This window comes from Notothenia coriiceps, unplaced genomic scaffold (genome assembly GCF_000735185.1).
Source record: "Notothenia coriiceps isolate Sejong01 unplaced genomic scaffold, NC01 NC01_scaffold00037246, whole genome shotgun sequence".
NCBI classification, from domain to species: Eukaryota; Metazoa; Chordata; class Actinopteri; order Perciformes; family Nototheniidae; genus Notothenia; species Notothenia coriiceps.
Window position 1 is genome coordinate 9,835,587 of NW_011369947.1, and position 13,284 is coordinate 9,848,870.

At 39.5% G+C, this 13,284-nt stretch overlaps 1 protein-coding gene across 1 annotated transcript in view; it reads left to right on the plus strand.

Moving 5' to 3' along the window:
- Nucleotides 1-9,097, plus strand: part of LOC104966382 (thrombospondin type-1 domain-containing protein 7B-like) — a 50,146-nt gene extending 41,049 nt beyond the window's left edge. Inside the window, exons 13-17 of the mRNA XM_010795568.1 lie at nt 2,780-2,875; nt 4,052-4,134; nt 5,139-5,334; nt 6,629-6,716; nt 7,025-9,097. Of these exons, the coding sequence (XP_010793870.1) occupies nt 2,780-2,875; nt 4,052-4,134; nt 5,139-5,334; nt 6,629-6,716; nt 7,025-7,106 (545 nt within the window). The 3' untranslated portion in view covers nt 7,107-9,097. The remainder of the gene's footprint in view (nt 1-2,779; nt 2,876-4,051; nt 4,135-5,138; nt 5,335-6,628; nt 6,717-7,024) is intronic.
- The last annotated feature ends 4,187 nt before the right edge of the window (nt 9,098-13,284 follow it).

Genomic DNA, 13,284 nt, shown 5'->3' on the forward strand with positions numbered 1-13,284 from the left:
TACCAGAATGTGTATTTTATGTTAGTATTTCAAAAAATCTCCTTGGGGAGAATCCCCCCAGACCCCCCTGCAGGAGTTGGGTTTTCAGCATGTCAACTCTTTCACTTTTGGGGAAATTGCAGGGTAGGCTCCAGGTTACAAGACAAATGTGCCTTTTTATTTCATACAGTTCAATTTGGATTGAGACAGGGAAATAATCTAAACCTCACACGTCGCGTTTCACTGTCAAGGAGGGCGATATAGCGTGTATGTAATTACATTGCAAATACTGACTTGAGCCCTACCACTGTATGGGTTAGCCCTACCATAGATTACCCAACACAAATACTCTGGCGCCGCCACTGGTGATGACACTGTGTTACGGAAGAAAATAAAAGTGTCAGAGAGGGGGAGAGAAACTCCCTCTGGAGAAAACTTTGGGATTTTAGCCTTTGAAGACCATTTACATGTACAAAAGCCTATATAAAAAGAAAAGAAGAACATCAAAAAAGCATAATAGGGCCTCAAATAATGGATTGGATTGGATTTGAAAAGTTTGAGGGTGACAAAGCCACAGTGAATTATCCCCCCCCAGCCCTAAGCTCAATGGAGCATTAAAGCATCTTCCAACTCTACATTTTGGCGATTTTTTCAGTAAAAAAACCCTCAGATGAAACCAGTACTCAACCAGCACTAAACAGCAGACATACAAAGCTAATGACTGGCTGCCGAACATAGTGGAGCATTTATCAGCTGAAGAGGCAAATATTTCCCTCAGGAGTTGGGCAAGTCCAAAAACAACTAAAGGAGAGTACATTTTGGACAGACATTAGAAATGAATGCTAACGTCGCTTTGAGTGTGCTTGATGTGTGATTTCAAATATGGACATTTTTCCGACCCTAAACAGACCTGGAAAATAATCTGTAAAACATGTTTAAAAGGTAAATTAACATTTGTATTTGTTTCACTGACCTCTTATGTTTAAAGGACATTTCCACCTGTTACCACACACAGCCGTGATGTCCACACACCCTGAGTACATTTCTACATCACTGTTGCCATGTGGAGAACCCAGACCAAACAAAACTATGTTAACATTTTTATACAACAATTGGACAACAAGCCTTGGATCTTTAAAGGGGCCTGACTATGAAAATGTTCAGGTTCATATTCGTATTTTGTCCCTCTACTGTGACATTTTTACATGTCATGCAAGAACACCTTCACACTTGGTATGACAATAAAGTATTATCGTATTTAAGGTTCAAAAGGTTCTTTATTTTTCTCATATTGTTTGTGCTGCAGCACCTCTTTTCACCCTCTGTCTGAAACCAGAGCCCAGTCTGCTCTGATTGGTTCGCTGGCCGGCTCTGTTGTCCATGGTCAATCGCTTACAGATGTCCCAGCTCTTAGCTTATCACGTACACTTTTTTGGAGTGCTAGCCAAAAAGAAGCGCGATTGATACATAGTGATGTCACTACGTTACTGAAATAAATGTGTGGGAGAAAAACTCCCTCTGGAGGGAACTTTTGGATTGTAGCCTTTGCAGACCATTCACATGCACAGAAACCTATATAACACACTACAGACACAAATGCCTCTGATTCTTAAGATGGAATATTAAAGTGAAGAATTTTCCCCTAATAAACATGAAATACTTGTTATTAGGGCCACGTAAAAAGATTTCTGTTTCATCCTGTTGAACTTGATACCTCACTTGGCTATTTTAATCAGTGTGTATTTGTGAGCTGTTAAACGTACATTTGTGAGGGAAGTATCACTGCGACAAAACACTCATCAACTCACACACTGCCACAGCTCATACAACAGATATAATGGATAGGAGCATTTCTTTGGGTTTCACTATGAAGCTGACTATCCAAAAAGGCTAAGGGTGTTTTACCAAGTGCTTTTCAAGCCAATTTTTGTTTTTGCAAAGTCATCATTGATTCTGTATCACATGTTGGCAAAACGAACGAAAGAGCTATCATCAAAGTGTCCGTTTTTCAACATAGTCACGATTGTCACACCAATTATCACATTTTGATGAGAAATGAAGGCTTTACAATTACTTAATGACCCAAGGGAGCTGTGTGTGTTTCACAAGGCATTACTTATTTATTGTTTTGGATTATCTGTGTTCACTTTGTGTTTCACTGTTTCTGTGAGCTGAATTTATTTGTGTCTTTATTATATGTTTTCTACATCTTTAGTTGCTTACTTAAATAATCTTTACTCTTTTTAATGTTTTGCCTACATACCTTGATATATGTCACACAGTCTTAGGGTATTTTTTCATTTTTTATCAGCTGTTTTTTAAACTATGTATTATGGTAATTGGCTTTCATTTTACTCTAGCTCACCTTTGTAGCTAGCTGTGTGACTAATGTAAGTACGTGCTTTCCTATGGTGTTTCTTCTACTCATAACTAACACGGCATGTGTGCCTAGATTTACTTTGATTCATAAAATCAGGCTCTTGTGTCTTTATCTGTTCCTCTCCTCAAATTAATGTTCCCCTCAGCTCCCCAAAGATAAGAGCCTTTCTTTTATGAAATAAGAAGTTTTTCATATTTTTCCAGCCAATTTCTCCCCTCTCATTTCCTCCAAAGATGTATTTGTCCTCTAGCAGAAACATGTGCACTTTTCCTATCATTACAAACACAACATGTCTTACCTTATATAATGTGAAGTAGCGGGGCCAGCAGGAGAAGTGGTAGTTCATGTCCACAGGAGCCTGACGACAGGCCAGTGCCCGAAACAAACTGCTAATGAGTATCGTCTCTGCCAATGCTACAGGGGGGAAATGCCACAGCTACCAGTGGAGGACGGGAGGATGGAGCAACAACAAGCGGGCGGTGTGGTGCCAGCGCTCCGATGGTGTCAATGTCACAGGTGAGTAGCTGCCAAATATCTTCTGGCCACCCTAAAAGGTGTCACGCGGAAGCACTCAGAGGAACACACTGACCCAAATTCTTACATAACTATCTACTGTATATCTTGCCTAATGCACACTGCAGCCCAAAGTGTCCCAGTTCTTTTTTTTGTTCCCCGGCACTAAACTAAATCAGTGTTAACAGCAAAAAGCTGCAGAAGGTCTCATTTTTCATTATAGCCTGCATTGCAAATGTGTTCTACAATGCAGCTAGTTTAAATGCTCACTGAGGAGTTTGCCAGCATTACCATGACAGGAAATCCATCTTCTTTCATTTTGGGAAAAGATATCACACCGGTAATTTTGTCAGAGATTCTTGCAGCAGGGGGTTTAAAAATACATCTACAATTGATTTTCTTGTTAGTTCTGGAGATAATTGAATGCTTGGAAACAAGGTAGAGAGGTAGATCCAAAAATGGATGAAATGCATTTCGCAAACCTCAATATCACTACAAAATATTTGGATTTTGCACAAGATGTGTTCAGTATCCCCCTGCAAGGGAATCTATTGGCATCATTTCAAAAATAATGCATAATAGGTTATAGTAAGAACTTCCTGTCTCCTGCACACAGAATTATAGCCACGAACACACACGAGGAATACTTTTAGTATAGCGTTCTAGTTGAATTTAACACCTTATTTGATCTGCCAATACTCAGCGCAGCCACCATTGATTCCTCCTCTCCCTCTTAACATGAGTAATCAATAGCCCAGAGTCTGAGCTTGGAGGCTTTCAATCCATATAAATGTAATCATGCATTTGTATGTGTGGGAGAAAAAAAAAATCAAGAAGCGTAGAGAAACAGAACAAAGGTAATAGCGCTGTGGGAACAAAAGCTTTAGGCGAGCTTGAAGTGCTGTAAATAGCGTCTGAATGTGATCTTATCGCTGTAAGGAAGTGTTTCTGGCAAATATGAGCCAAAAAGGGATAACCTCGCTCCGCAGAGAAGGCAAGAGCCCGAGGCATTACTCTTTGATATTTTGACGTGCAATTTTCCGTGTTGGAATTAAAATGTTCACAAATTGATCAGGGACCGTGATAGGCAACCGGGCCCATTAATCAGGTGTGACAGTGCATTAATTTAGTGATCAATGGGTACAGGAACAGAAATAAGAACCTGTTGTCTTCCTCCAGGGGGTTGTTTCCCGCAGAAAAGGCCCACCACGATCAGACACTGCCATCCTCCCTGCACCAAACCCTTCTCACACTGCACACCGGTAAGATCATGGTTCTTTGATCAGGCAGCTGTGATCTGTGTGATTCTCTCCGTGTGTTTTGCTGTTTCCTGCTGCTAACACTTTCCACGTGAGCAGTTAAATGGATTTTGATGGATGCCACTTCTAATTGTAAAGAACAGGCATTTAAAGCAAGATCACATAAATACCAATGAGTGGGGACTCAGTGTCAGTTAGGGACTACACCTTGATGAAGGGGGGGGGGTTGGGTAACTGCACTCAAGCTGTTGTGAAAATGACGAAGAATTAGCTTGAAGTTTTACTGCCCCTTAGAGTACCCTGCACGTAACTGCACGTAAAAAGTAAGAAGGTGTAGCATTTAGGTAACATTTCACATTTTGGATGTTTAATGCAGGTCAAATGCATCAAAAAGCCTATAATGACAAATTACAAGGACGATAAACTGTAAATGGAAGGATCTTGTAGAATAATCATGAGAATTAAAAAATCATCTTCATATCTTAAACAACAATTTGAAAACATGGTTAAGGTTATTGACTAATGTTAGTTGTTGAAAATTAATGTTCGTATGATCATTAATTATACATCCTTCAAATGTTAGTGTTATTTAACATTTTTGTTCTTTTTCTCATCCCTTTTTCTTCCTGAGTTGTTGATTAGTACTTTCTGGATTATCATTTTAACAGTGTTTTATTATGTTGTGTATACCCTGATATAATTTCTTCAAATGCAAATGAAAAAAAAGGAAAAATCACTCTTATCTGATGAATTATATTTCAGTTATTTCCTTCTAGTCTAGCTCTGGCTTTTTTATCAGTATTGAGATCCGGGAGGTGGCGCTGTAACTTACCCCCTGAGGAGCACAGTTTAATGTCAGGGTTGGAATCAATCAACCTGCGTTAATTGCAGAAATGATTTAAATCTAAAAGTCCCTATACATCGCAGGCTGGTTCTCCTGCGGTGGGAAAGTAACGATCGCGGTGGTCTAGTGCTGGCTGTAAAATGATGTTCTCCCTCCGATGCAGAGCGGAGTGTGTGGGTGTGAAAAGGGTTACATTGAAGTGATGACCACGCACGGCTTCTTGGACTACTGCACCAGGACCCCGGGGGTGGACAACAACAAGAAAGCTGATGTGAAAACCAACTCTGGAAGATTAAAGCCGGGGCCCTCTCAGGCCCAGGACCTCTTCAGCGAGTGGACCCTGCGCCCTGTTGGCCCAGGTACTGAAATGGAAATCTTTCTAACAGCTCGGCCAGTGCGAATGAGATCCTTCCTGCCTTTGTAGCTCCCAGATCTCCAGGCTGTGGGTGGAATCCATTCTGGGGCTGCATCTCACTTCGGTTAAATGGATTCCTTGCGTCCCTCACTTGCGTTGTTTCCCTGCGACTAGTCCCTCCCACCAGGGAAGCATGGAGAGACGCGCAAGGAAACCACGAGAAGCAGGGAAATGAGTTTTAAGAGCAATGGAACGTCCTTTCCTCCGGAGCGTCACGTGAAGCGACGTCCGTCGTGATGACGCTGCACAGCTGTTCATCTGACAGCAGCCAGCTCTGTCCCCGTTATTTCCACACACACCCGCGCCTCTGTTAGTACACATTTACTGACACAAACATTTGTATCATCTGTTGTAGACCCAAATAAATAAAATAAAATAAGAACTCATTCTCAAAAGAGATAAACGCCATTCTTAAAATGTATAAACGAACAATAGTTTGATTAATATTGGAGTGCACAATAGAAATAAAACAATTGAGAGAAGAAACCCAGTTAGATTAACATTCATTGGATTGCACACTTTGTTTGTTTGGATATGTAGCAAATTAACATTTGAAATAGCACTTAATGACTCACTGAATGGAAATGACAATAAATGAAAATGTAAAACGAAAAAAAGCAATCATGAAAATGTTTCCAATAAATGAAGATTTTTTGACCACTTTGTTGTTCAGATATATCACATATTTGTAACTAAATGATACATTAATTGAAACAAAACACAGTATAAACTGAGGAGTGACTCCCGTGAGGTTCATGTATTTTCTTCACTCCACTGGGAAACTGCTCTCATGTCAAGAAGCATCACATCAGTGCATGCACTGCGTCGTCCAATCAGTGAGCGATACACAGTAAGGGGGCGGGGCGAGTGTCTGAGGATTTCATCGGAGGATGGTCTGGTGGTTCCTCGATTATAGCTCCTCGATCCTTGATACTCGGTCCTCCGGCAAAAATAAGGCCACTGGGACGCTACTCAAGATGGCGCAGACAAATCAACTTCCGGTGAAACCGAGACCGAGGAGCGCGGAAATGAAAAATAAGAGAAGTGAAATGCAGCCCCGGTCAATGTCTTAAATTGGCTGTCAGTGGACCATAAAAATGTCAAGAAACTCTAGTAGCTCCTGTTGAAAGGAAAATAACTTCTTTATACTGGCATATGAGAGAAAAATATATCAAGTCAAAAGCTGTATATGTTGATATATTCAAAGTTTGTAATAAAGCTGCTTTTTGATTGCACAGATGGAAGAGTAAAGCTGTGGGTTTACGCCGTGACCGCCGTTGGATTCTTCTTAATACTCTTCATTATTGCATTATCCTTCTTGGTCTGGTATGTACGTTATTGCTTTCTAAAGAGATTGCTCACTATGCAAAATTCCAATAAACAATAGAGCCATTGTAGGCCACCATGGTAGGTGAGAACAGACCGGGAAGCGAAGCTAAGTCCTAACCATCTGCTTTTCCTTGAAAAGAACCTTGTCAAGTATGAGTTATGTTCCCAACAGTGTATTTTGTCTGCTGTGTGCAGCTGCTATCAGATAATGGAACTCTTTGTAAAGACTGAAATAAAGTTGGGTTGTCGTGTTCTGCTAAGTCAGATACGCTGTCAACTTTTCTTTCTTTTTCTATTTGTTTCAGTAATCCATCCAAAAGCAGTAAGGCGTCTCTCCCGCCGCAGAAACCCCTGACCCTGGCCTACGATGGCGACTTGGATATGTAACTGTTATACCTCACAGGGACGTGCTCCACCTCGCACACTCCTGACTGCGTTCAGATTGTAAGCAAGCACGTCCATCACATACTTCTGATTGTTGGCCGCTTAGAGGCGGGGGGGGGGAACATTTGCTGTACTGGAAAAAAACAGCGGACAGAATGAACCTGATTTGCTGCTGAAGGGCGATGTGGCCCAGAACTTTGGCTCCAACCAACCGTACCCCCGGAGGAAGAAGAGGCGAACATGGGGAAAAAGGAGACAAAAGGTCTCAAGACATACACAATGAATGGACCTCTAGTTTCTTTTTTCTAACTCCTTGCAATGTGAACATACAGTGGTTGCAACCCACAAGTCATCAGGCCCAACTGAGTGGATCCACAGATGTTGATTTTCAAGGTTTTTGTTTTGGCAAGAATCAAAGGGACCACCTGATGTGTTGTCTCGTCTATGTGTCAAGAGGGAGACAAAACATCTCGAGTGAGCAGTCATGACATTCAAAGACGGAAAAACAGAACGTTTGACATTTGACTTTGTTTCATCAGTGCCCGATCTTTGTAAAAGGAAATGTCACACACCTTTTAGGTAAACAAACAGCCTTTTTTGAATTCCTGAAAATAAACACGATTTTATATGCACTACATTAGTGCTGATTCACCTCTGTTGGTTTTTTTCCTTTCAAATGACTTTTCTAGTGTTTTAATTGTAATGCAAGTTGTTGCTGTCAGATTGTGATTCCATATGTTGTGTAAATGTGGAAACCAAACGCAGGCTTGCCTTGAGTTTAACAAAAAACAATGATGCAGTACGTTTTCCTTCCCTGATTCTCATTGAACTCAACTTTTAATGTGGAATTAAGCCCTAAAAAATGGCAGACTGCTTTGATAAAAAACAGCTGTCAACGATTTAAAGAACACACACAAACCTTTAATGTATTTTCTCAGATACCAGCATAATACCTCATACACACCTTTTCATCAAACAAAACAGAAGTACCACTGTTTATCAAGGCAGAACAGAGAGGAGGAATTATCCACTGGATCACACGCAGTGTGTTTTAGAGCAACTATGTTTTCATTCTTCCAAAGGGATGTCATACTTCATTTTCTTTTTACACCATAATTCCCTACCATCACACCTAAAGGAAAAGTCAGAGAGCAATGCGGGAAGCTAGTTTCTAAGAGCGTTGTGTTCTTTTCTTCCTGTTATTATTTTCATGTTTAGCATCACATCCTAATACCCTGAAAGACAGCAAATGCCAAAAGAAATATGAGCACATATTTACTAAATAGGTTACCTCTTTTTTTGTATTTGTTCAGATCATGCACAAAAGTAATGACAGTACCAGTCATTCCCAAATTCTGGATTATTTAGTATCATAAATGCATGGGTCCTTCAGTGCATTACTACGTCCAGCCAGTGGAAAACGAGGTTCCTAATATTTGGTGTTCTTCTCACTGACCAGAGTTTACGCTGTTTCTCTTCCTGCCTCCACAAAATGAAGATTTGGTCTTGTGTTATCTGACCTCCTTCTGAATGTATTTTACCAGTGACTCTATAATCTTAACGGCTGTTCAAATATAGTTGTTACAATTATATTTACACAGCTGATTGTATGTAAGCATGCTTGATCCATTTTTGACAGAAAGTGCTCCGAGATGCCTTTGCGAATATTCCTTTTTACAAGTTGCCAAACATTTTACAGTAGTTTTCTTTAATGCGTTGTTTCTAACATTTGGTCAACAGCGAGACAATGTGAAGAATATGTGGAATCCAATTGTGAGACATCTATCATTTCTAGACAACATGATCACTTAATAAGCACGTTATCTGGTGACATTTCCATTATAAAACAGCCAACATCTGACCTGATTCTATTGGGTTGTATCCAGGAAAAACTAAAAGTATGTTCACTCATTGTTTACAGTGCCATGCTATTTGTGTTACTATTGTGTGTACATGGAGAGCTGGACAAAAATGCAAAATAAATTGTGAACCATGTGGAAATAAAACCCTGCAGACTTTCCTCTTGGTCGCACATTCCCGTGTTCAAACTGAGTGAAATGTTGGCCAGATGCTCCAGTCCTGCTGTGATCTTCATCGGCTCCTTGACTCTCAAATCCTGATAAATTGTAATTACTGATACCGGCTCCGAGGCAGAGCCCAGAATATGTAAGAAGCTGATAAGATTCATCTTGCCCTCCAGTCAGATTCCCGCTCTGATAGTCCCAGGATGCTTGCAGGTTGTGAGGGAAACGGTGTTTAAATCTTTTGTCTCACCAAATTCATTTATTTAAGACTGTCACTTTTGTTTAAGCGAGGGTTGAATCCAAATGCTTGTGTCACGGCCATCTGATCGCTGGGCTGATCTTGTCATGTCCAATTCATCTAATGTTATTGGCTCTTGAGACATATGTGCCGGTTTCTGTGAACAACGTGAACAGTTTGACAATAGCGGCGGCGTCTGGTTTTAATCACGATGCATTTATTTCCTCAAGCTGTATCATTTTAATAAAATGCAGGATGCTGTAGTTTGTAGATGAAACCTAATGAATATTTAGCAGGAACAATGCATAACGTTTTAAAATGATGAAAGCTTATTTACATTCATTACTGAGTTATTATAGGCAGGAATTATATGTTTGTATTCACCACAGCGGATGATGCAATTCTTACAGTTTTGTCTTCCCAAACTGAATATTTTACTGTATTTTCCAGAAAAAGAAAACACATCCTGAACATGATTTGTTGGACTTTATGGCATTTTCTTTTATTGAACATCATTTTTTGATCAAAGTATAAACCTGGCAACACAAGTCATCAGCCTGAAATGAACCAGGAATCACAGTCTCATACTGGAACTGCATGCAGACCTGATCCCCCGTATCTGGATCAATCAATCAATCAATCAATGTTTATTTATATAGCCCAATATCACAAATGTTACATTTGTCTCAGTGGACTTCACAGTTTGTACAGAATATCAGTATGACAATACGACACCCTCTGTCCTTAGACCCTCACATCGTACAAGGAAAAACTTCCGGAGAAAACCCACAGTTTAAAGGGAAAAATGGGAGAAACCTCAGGGAGAGCAACAGAGGAGGGATCCCTCTCCCAGGACGGACAGACGTGCAATAGATACCGTGTGTAAATTGAAAAGATAATACATTTGCAACATAGGTAGTCCAAATGTGTGGAAATGCATGTGTGTATAATAGGAAGATGAATCCACGAGGATATCCATCCAGGACTTATGATCCAGGACCACAGCCACGACTCAAGATCCAGGACTCGCGATCCATGACACAGGACCGCAGGATCATCCATGACTCCGGATCCCGGCATATATAGACACCAAAAAGAAAGAAATTTGGGGAAGCTGGGTTAATCGGAACATGAGAGTACACAGGTATAGACAGAGAGAAGGAAGAAGTGAGATGTCCCCTGACAAACTAAGCTCATACTTATATCAAGGGTCACAGAAATGTATCAAGAAGAGGTGTAAATGCCTGGGCGTGCCCCAGTAGAAAATTGGCACAGATATTCCTGTTTCCTTCAGGTTGAATTGTAATAACTTGAAAATGTTAACTTGTCTTGTAGTGCACTGCTTCCCAACCTGGGTTAGGGTTACCTGGGACTGCTTGAAGCTTCACAGGTCCGCAAGGTCCTGATTTAGGGGTTACTGGACTTTTTTGGTAATATACTGTCGAGCTAAATCTTAACATTTTATTCATTTCTGTAAAGGAACATTTTAGGAAATGTGTGTTATTATTTTTATTTTTTGGGATAAATATTTAAACTTACGGGATAAGGTCTTGGTGTGGCCAATAACAGGAGTTATTATATTCCGAGCCTTATCTCTCTGCTGAACAGCTCTAAAAAGTTTGCAGATAAAACTACAAAACACTTTATAAAAAGCTGACCAAGCACCGGGGAGAACAAAACACTTTGAAAAATAAAGATTAAATATGTATGATTGTTGACAAAAAATACATAATACAAACAATTATTTATATAATTCCCCGGCAAAAAAGTTCCTAAAACAATAACTCAATATCCCCCAGAAAATATTTGAAATGGTTATTTATTACCTCTGGTGATTTGGGTTGGTTATACATTATTCTGAACTGTTATTATTTATTAAATATAGTTTGAAATATCCCTATTTATTTAGTTAAGCGTGAGAAACTGTAGAGCCACTGTGGATAAAGTTAATATAATACTTCATGTATTACTTCATGACCATATTCCTACACAGCTAATGATGTTCCCCTCAGCCTCAGCTGTACATTATGTTCAGTGCTAATTAGCAAATACATGCTAACATTCTAAACCGCAATGGTTAACATGGCAATCATTATGCTTGGTAAACATCAGCATATTAGCATTTTTATCGCGGGTATGCAAACTCATGCTCAAAGCACGCTGTGTGTAAGTACACCCTCACGGAGATGTGACTGTAGACGCTCATTAAATATGACCTTTGTGTTTAGAATTATATAATGTATGTGTGTCTCCATGTTTGTGTGTGTGAGAGAGAGAGACAGCTGTTTACTTTGATATCCAAATGAGTATCCAGTACTGAATCAGACAGTTTGTCAGACTGAGTTTCTGCTTCATCAGATACAAGAGGGAGTTCAATCCAAAGATGTGAAGCTCAGTATAAAAATTGTTTTTCTGTCTAAAGACTTCTAATCATCTCGATTTCAGGTACATCGGTCCTTATTATACGAAGACCAGCACCTTGGTGAGAGTGCGGAGGTGGCACATGGAAAACAATGAAGTCTTATAGATACGATGGTGCAAGCTGGTGTAATTAAAGAGGGGACTTTGAAGTTCAGCCTGGCTTCAACTCTGAGACAATGAAGGCACGACACAGTGATGCAGCAAGAGTCCTGGTGTTATGCATGCTCTAGCAACAGTATTTTATATAAGCTTAGGTGGCGTGTGCAAACATATTTAAAACTATCATACCTGTTTTAATCACAGCAGAAGACGTAATGATGTATTATAACAGTGATTATATGCAGTTACTGACATACAATAACGCACAGGACAGGAGGGTACTGTGTATAGCAGGTGCTAATGCATTTTTATGTCACACAAAGCAATACTAATGCTATATGAAAGCTTATTATGCTACAGACATTCAACTACGCCTGGCTAATATGCTACTGCCACACATTTAAAATGGTTACTGATTGTTGAGCGCTGTACAACAACACAATTAAACACAAGTTACGCCAACAAAATAAAATGCATAAACAAAGTTTAAGCTTCCCTCTGCAAAGTCTGACAGAATTTAAAACAGTTAACACTCTGATAGTGATAAGTTCTTAATAGTTAACTCATCATTGACTGAATTATCTAGCTTCATTACCTGCCGCCACTGATCAAAAGGTTTATTCTCAAGTTTCTTGGCCTAATTCCAAGACTAACATTTAAGTAACTGTTCAAGGAAATCAAGAAGAAATGGACAACCAAGAGACAAGAGAGGTATTAACGTTTTCATCTTTCCTTGAAAAATAAGCATTAAGTCAGTTTATCTTTGTTTCTTATAGTGGTCTTTTGGAACATAATAAAATATCATGCTTCACAATTCTGCTGACCTTTTCAGAATCAGTATCAGAAATGAATCAGAATCAGAAACGGGTTTATTGCCAGGTAGGTTCACACATACGAGGAATTTGACTTGATATCATGGTGCATATACAGTACATAAAAATGTAAAGAGGACCTATCATGCAAAATGCAATTTTTTATGTCTTTTATACATAAATATGTGTCCCGGTGTGTCGGGGAACTCACGCAGCGTCAGAAAATAAAACCCTTTCTCTTTTCCTCCGTACCCAAATCTTCAACCCAGTCTTACGGTATTTCGTGTTATAGTCACGACATTTAATCTATTGATTCGTGTTCAGCAACACGGTTTTCCCCTTTTTTCGTGTCACACAGAACGATTTTAAAAGCAATGTATTTCCATCTGTAGTATGCTTGCACCATGTCTTTTTGTCCGGTCGGGTCTTTGAAGACCGGAAGCTGTGTGGTTCATAAAAACATTTTCTTACTCAATTTCAAGCCACGATTATTGTTTTTATTTTGAATCGTATAATGTAATACTGAAATATGTATTTTTAAAATATTTGTTTCCTTCTAATTTTTTATTATTTTCTAAATAACACAC